Source organism: Boleophthalmus pectinirostris, unplaced genomic scaffold (genome assembly GCF_026225935.1).
Source record: "Boleophthalmus pectinirostris isolate CB_2022bp ecotype Guang Dong unplaced genomic scaffold, ASM2622593v1 HiC_scaffold_11, whole genome shotgun sequence".
NCBI classification, from domain to species: Eukaryota; Metazoa; Chordata; class Actinopteri; order Gobiiformes; family Gobiidae; genus Boleophthalmus; species Boleophthalmus pectinirostris.
The window spans coordinates 17512841-17520340 of record NW_026570994.1 but is presented as its reverse complement, the minus strand read 5'-3'; the positions used below and the strand labels follow the sequence as shown (position 1 = coordinate 17520340).

The window sequence follows — 7500 nt, the reverse complement described above, 5'->3', positions numbered from 1 at the left end:
CAAGTTAATGCATCTGATATAAAAATGTATTGAACAGATACATATGTACTCTAGTTTATCAAACTGTTTACCTTTTTTCTGTATCATTTTTGGTTCTAAAGTTACATACGTTTTAAACAGACCATGTATGAAACATGGAACAAAAATTATTTCCCAAATTTCACAGACCTGCAAATCATGTAAATAAATGGATGTATTTCATCATATCTTGTGTTATTCCATCTTTGAACTGTGGATGAAGGGACATGATTTTTCAAAAAAAAAAAAAAAAAGTATTTAAAATGATAAAAATTTGCTTGGAAGGACTGACATATTTTATAGAAACAGTTAACTTTCATTTTGAAGTAATATTAAAGTATTCTGAAGAAAAAAGATGACAAATTATGCAAAATCATGCACCTTCTACTTGTTTGCCACAATTTTCCCTCTGTTACTTTTCCCTCCGTTACCATGACCTTTCTTAATAAAAAATCTCATGAGTCAAAAAGTAAGAGGTTTTTCAACCTAATCTTGAACCATATGGTAGAAAACTATATGAAGCAAATATTCAAACCAGTTTGTTAAGGATATGTAAGTGAGAACCAAGAGTTATCACTGTTTGGATTTATTGCCCAAAAAGTGCTGCATATTTCATTCCCTCCGTTACCGACATGAGTTTTTAAATTTTTTGTCAACAACTTGAAAGAATATCACAGGTTTAACTTGACCCTGTTGGAGTGTAACTCTTTCCTACATTCTGATACTTTACTTATTTCAATAGTCCCTCTAGTTTCTGAATAAGAGACATTTGAATGTAAAAAATCTGCCCCTGTTTCCCTCCGTTACCGCTTGACCGGACCCCATGGCGATGGTCCCTGGTCACTACAGACAAGTCACGTCGCGTCATTTCACTTCCTGCTCACTAGGAGCATCACTTTACGATACTAATAGGCCCTTCGACAGTAATAATAATATTTTTAGCAAAAACAATATATCCGTTAACATTGGAACAGCATATTATACACTTTTGAAAGCTCTTGACCTTCCCCACGTCACCGGAGGGTCATTGGTGAGTGACGGGAACTGACGTGCTCATCGTTCACCATCTCGGGGTCGCACCCTGACCTCCCATTGGCTTCCATTTATTTTAGCAGTGATAAATATGGCCCAGGACAAAATTTTTCATGTTGAAAATCTGGTCAGCCTAAGTAACAGTAGCAGTACTAGTAAAAGTAGTGGTAGCAGCAGCAGCAGCAGTAGTAGTAGTAGTAGTAGTAGTAGTAGTTCTTGTTGAAGTAGTAACAGTACTTGTAGTCCAGATTTGATCCACAGCAAATGAAAAACTGAAAAAGTAAACTGTCCCTGAGTCATATTTAGCGTAATTGTTTTGGCCTCTAATGGCTGATTTTACAGATTATCAATATTGTTTTCTTGTTTTGATTTAGGTCAGAGGATGAAGTTTTAAAGAGGAGAAAGACGATGTCCAAGCCCTGCGTTTCTGTTCAAAGATAGATTCTCTTTCATAACAAAAACTTCCCCCTCAAACCATTTCTTTCCTTTGGCAAGGATCTGTACCTCACTTCAAAAAACACTGTGATCGGTGCAGTGCAGATTTTAGATGAAGAATATATCCAGGCTTTGTGAGTTCGCATCTTTTCCCAAAACAAAATTATCTCAAACTGCAGCCAATAACCATCGCAGTACCATTCATAGTAATAGCAGTAGTAGTAGTAGTAATAGAAGTAATAGCAGCAGCAGAAGTAGCAGAAGTAGTAGTTGTTGTTGGCTAGATATTTTTAGGAAAAGGGTTTTGTTTATAATTATTTTTATACTTTTTTTTTATTTGATATTATTTTTTGTAAAAGTAAAGTTGTAGTACACCCACAAAGATGTATATGTAGTAGAAGAGGCAGAAACAACAATAAATGCAATACTAGATGTAACAGTTGTACTGATAGTAATAGTAGTAGTAGTATCTATAGTATTTGGTCTATATTATCTCTGTCTCTAAGTAGTAATTGCAGTAGTAGTAATAGTAGTAGTAGGAGCAGCAGTAGTAGTAGCAATAGTAGTATTAGTATCTTTGCTAGTTTATAGTATATTAGTACTATATTACTATCATTATTTACAGTATTTGTTCTGTATTTGTCTAAGTAGTAATTGCAGTAGTAGTAGTAGTATTAGTAGCAGTGACAGTAGTATCACTATCTACAGTATTTGGTCTATATTATCTCCAAAGAATAATTGCAGTAGTAGTAGTATTAGTAGTGGTAGTAGTTTTAGTAGCAGCAGCAGCAGTAGTAGTAGTAGCGGTAGTATAATATCAGTAGTAGTATGTAGTATATTAGTGTCAGTATTTACAGTATTTGTTCTATATTATCTCTACATTATCTTTATTGTCTGAGTAGTAATTGCAGTAGTAGCAGCAGGAGCAGTAGCAGTAGTAGTAGTAGTAGTAGTAGTAGTAGTAGTAGTAGTAGTAGAATCAAAAGCAGTAGTATCACTATTTACAGTATTTGGTGATATTATCTCTGTCTAAGTAGTAATTGCAGCAGTAGTAGTAATAATAGTGGTAGTAGTTTTAGTAGCAGCAGTAGTAGTAGTAGTTGTAGCAATTGTAGTAGTATAGTATCTCTATATTAGTAGTATATTATCTTTATATTATCTTTACTGTCTAAGTAGTAATTGCAGTAGTAGTAGTGGTGGTAGTAGTAGTAGCAGCAGCAGCAGTAGAAGTAAGTCTATATTGCAGCAGTAGTAGTAGTAGTAGCAGTAACAGTGGAAGCAGTATCTATAGTATTTGGTCTAAATTATCTCTGTCTTTAAGTAGTCACTGCAGTAGTAGTAGTAGTAGTGCTAGTACTGTTAGTAGCAGCAGTAGTAGTAGTAATAGCAATAGTAGTATTAGTATCTTTACTAGTTTATAGTATATTAGTAGTATATTACTATCATTATTTACAGTATTTGTTCTGTATTTGTCTAAGTAGTAATTGTAGTAGTATTAGCAGTAGTAGTAGTAGTAGTAGTAGTATTACTATTTACAGTATTTGGTGATATTATCTCTGTCTAAGTAGTAATTGCGGTAGTAGTAGTGGTGGTAGTAGTAGTAGTAATTGAAGTAGTAGTAGCAGCAGCAGCAGTAGAAGTAAGTCGATATTGCAGCAGTAGTAGTAGTAGTAACAGTGGAAGCAGTATCTATAGTATTTGGTCTAAATTATCTCTGTCTTTAAGTAGTAATTGCAGTAGTAGTAGTAGTAGTGCTAGTACTGTTAGTAGCAGCTGTAGTAGTGGCAGTAGTAATATTAGTATCAGTATCTACAGTATTTGGTCTATATTAACTCTTATTGCAGTAGTAGTAGTAATGGTGGTAGTGGTGTTAGTAGTAGCAGCAGCAGTAGTAGTAGTAGTAGTATCAGTATTTACAGTACTTGTTCTCTGTGTAAAAGTCGCGTTTGTGGCGTTTTCCCGCTCGTGTCCGGTTTAATATAATTCAGCCCAACTGGACGTGAGGATCGGACGGTGATGGATGGAGCGACAAACGTCACTAAACAGCTTCATCAATGTCCGCTCAGAGTACACGGTCCCAGGGCTGCTCCATATTCATGCAGTACTTTCAAAAGTACTTTTACCCCCAATGTAACAAGAGAGGTGCAGACGACAACGACGACGACGACGACGACGACGGGAGCCTCAGAGGAACAAAAGTCAATCTGAAAATGTTTCCCACCAATAACACGAGTTTTTCTTTGACCTTTTTCGTTAAATCAAGCCAAACCGACAGATGTGAGTTGAAATCAGGGCCGTCAATGTTTCACGGTGTGGCTTTAAACCTTTATAGCTTCATGGAGACCAAACCAGCCAAAGGTACAGGTCAGATCTGTGGAGAGGCGATCACACTCACAGTCAGAACGTTTGTTTTTCTACGTATTTTTGAGCTATAAAAACCAGCTCCAATTGAATTAATGTAAAGTACAGCCGTTTAAAGTCATACTGTGGAACATTCGTAGCAGAGGAATGACGTATCCATAGAAACAAACATGCGACGGACCCCAGTCAAAAAGTGACACAAAGCATCTTTAAGTATGAATACATAAAAAGTAAAAATTTGAGACTGAATTACTGGATTATTTAAATTAAATAAACATAAATAAAAAGTAGAGTTGCTTCCGAACGTATCTTATCTATTCCTCCACGGATCCGTTTTTGGAGACCCGCACCTGCGCAGTACAGCAGCGCACCTGCCCGCACCTGCCCGCACCCCGCACCTGCCCGCACCTGCGCAGTACAGCAGCGCACCTGCCCGCACCTGCGCAGTACAGCAGCGCACCTGCCCGCACCTGCGCAGTACAGCAGCGCACCTGTCCGTTAACCCGTGATTATATCAAAGTTAAACATTCCAAAGACCCATTAACATTCCGCTCACTGTGTATCCGTGTATCTTTTGTTAATTTGTTTTTCAAAATAAAACCAAAATTAAGAAAACAACAAAACAACTATTTTCTTCATTATTTGTCTCCAAAACCAAAATGAACAAACTTTTTTTTTCAGTTTTCAATTTTGTGTTGAAATAAATAATGGAAAAAACAGTTAACGTTCCCCAAGCCAAAACTGCGATGTCGCACAGAACCAGGACTGAACCAGGACTAAAGCAGGACTAAAACAGGTCTAAAACCAGGACTGAATCAGGAAAAACTAAACCAGTCTCAGTCCTGGCCTGTTTCTGGTCTATTCTCGGTCTCAGTTCTGGTCTGGTCCTGGCCCGACAGGCCCAGTGGTGCACCCGTGTAGACTGAGACTGAGGCCAGGACTGAGACTGGTTTAGTCCTGGTTCAGTTCTGGTTTAGACTTGGTTTAGTCCTGGTTCAGTTCTGGTTTAGACTTGGTTTAGTCCTGGTTCAGTTCTGGTTTAGACTTGGTTTAGTCCTGGTTCAGTTCTGGTTTAGACTTGGTTTAGTCCTGGTTCAGTTCTGGTTTAGACTTGGTTTAGTCCTGGTTCAGTTCCTGGTTTAGACTTGGTTTAGTCCTTTTTTAGTCCTGCTTCAGTCCTGGGATCAGTCCGGGTTTAGTCTTGGTTCAGACCTGGTTCAGACCTGGTTTAGACCTGGTTTAATCCAGGTTTAGTCCTGGTTCAGTCTTGGTTCAGTCCAGCATCACACTTTAAGTCACGGAAACGGGAAAACATTTTTATCAGTTTTTTTTTTTTTTAATAAAATCGAAAACTGAAAAAACAAATCGTTATCTGTTTTTTGTTTTTTTTTCATTTTGGTTTTGGAAACAAACAATGAAGAAAATTGTTGTTTTTTCATTTTCTTATTTTAGGTTTTCATTTTGAAAAAGGAACGAATGAATGATACACAGATTCGGATGTGCCACCACAAAGACGGCACTGATTGGAGCTCTTAAGAGGCAAATGTCGGGGGCGGAATAAGGTCAACAGATGTCAGACTTGAAGAAACGGGCCCAAATTGTACACTTAAAATCAACTTTAAACTTCTCCAAAATAACAGTCTTTTTAAAACGACTTTCTTACCTTATACCACGTGATCTCCGGTTCGGTTCCCGGCTGGATGTACTCCTCGATCCCCGGGCAGGAGATGTTTTTGCTCTTGCTCAGCTCGGCCTTCTCGTAGGACCTCATTTTGGAGTTGTAGCAGACGTCGGTGTCGTTCTCCGCCACGTTCAGAGACATGGACACCTTCATACAGTACGTGGAGTTTCTGCGGGGGGAAAAAAAAAAAACAGCAACAAAGAAAATCAATACGAGATTCAGACTAAATAAATTAGTTTGAGGTACAAGGCTGGACTGGGAATGCCAAGGAGTTTACCCAAGAGTACACACAAAATCAAAGATATTTCTGATAATGAGAAGAAATAGAGAGTTATTATTATTTAAAGGGCCCATATAACAATATTTTCTTATCTATGTTATAATTTTTCTTCATCAAAAACAGACCTGGAGTTGTGTTTTGTTTCACTCACACATTTTTAACACATAAATCCTGCATGTTTAGGCTATTTTAGATTTTCTCTCAAACCGAAAACACTCTTTCCACCTTGTGATGTGTCATGAGGTAATACAAGAAGTGCTCTACTGTGTTTTTAAACTTCGCACTCCTTCACTAGAATCATCAGCCCTGGAATTTCCGATCTCTGCTAAACAAAAGGTAAAATGTAGCTGTTTTTTTCGGACCAGACCGAAGTCGCACCAGCCAAAAAATGCATAGTGAAGAAGAAAAAAACATATATAAGTTGCACTTTTTGGGGGGAAATTATTTTATAAAATCAGAGACCAGGAACCGACATTTCCTGTTGAAAGTCAAGTTCTAGTAAAAACAATAGAACAGAGAACAACAGACTGTTAACGTCACATATGAACAGTTCTTCAGATAAACTATAACATAAACAACAGAACAGAACAAGTTTAACAAACTCTCCATCTCACTCCAAATCACTAAATCCATTCAATTCTTCATCCTCGGTGTCACTTCTGAGCAACTCCACGACCTCCGGAGGTAAACAGAGCGCCGCTTCCTCTTCTGTGTCGCTGTCGTCAGACTCAGCATCAGTTCCAGTTAGAATTATTCCGGCCTTTCTGAATCCCGACAGGATGGTTTCGGTGTCACTGAAGTCGAGGTTTTGTCGATCCATCCAATGATTTCGAGAAACGTTTCATGGTGCATCCTCCCTGTTACCATGAAGCTGTGTTCTCCATCCTTGCCTTTCCCCCAGTCCTTCACAAGGTTCTCGCTCACTCCAAACTTTCTTTCTGCTGCTCGATTACTGTTTTCGGCTGAATATTTCACTACTTGCAGCAGGACAGAGGCTCTTTCTGCAGGAGACATGTGCAGTAGAGTGAAGTGACAGTGGTGCAGGAGGAACAGGAGCAGCAGATACTCACACACAAGACTAGAACCTCTCACCACTTCAGTGTGAAAATGTTAATATATAAGTCGCACCGGAGTATCAGAAGTCACAGGAAACAGCCAAACCATGAAAAAAGTGCGACTTATAGTCTATAAAATACAGTAATAATAAAGGGTGACTCAGTGAATGTAACAAAACACAACTCCAGGTCTGTTTTTGAGGACGTAACTGCATTATAACATGGATTAAAGCTCATAAGAGTCAGTTTTGTGTAATATAGGACATTATAGAGCTAGGATTAGGGTTTAAGATGCAGATTTGTGCGTGGAGTTTTTCAAAATGAAACCAAAAATAAGAAAACGAAAAAAACAACAATTTTCTTCACTATTTGTCTCCAAAACCAAAATGAAAAAATGGATAACAATTCATTTTTTCAATTTTTGATTTTGCGTTTGATGCCGGACTGAACCAGGACTAAAGCAGGTCCTGGTTCAGTCCTGGTTTAGTCAGCATCACAGTTAAAGTCATGGAACTTTATCTGTTTTTTAAACACAAAATCAAAAACTGAAAAAAACAAATCATTATCTGTATTTTGAGCCCTGTGTCCCCCGTCCCAGCAGATCTATCCAAAACCCGCGATTTGTCCCAGTTTTATAC

At 38.0% G+C, this 7500-nt stretch overlaps 1 protein-coding gene across 1 annotated transcript in view; it reads right to left on the bottom strand.

The window, feature by feature from the left end:
- Positions 1-7500, bottom strand: part of LOC110165607 (interleukin-1 receptor accessory protein-like 1) — a 347431-nt gene that overhangs the window by 281961 nt on the left and 57970 nt on the right. The window contains exon 3 of the mRNA XM_055167012.1: positions 5510-5696. Within this exon, the coding sequence (XP_055022987.1) occupies positions 5510-5696 (187 nt within the window). The remainder of the gene's footprint in view (positions 1-5509; positions 5697-7500) is intronic.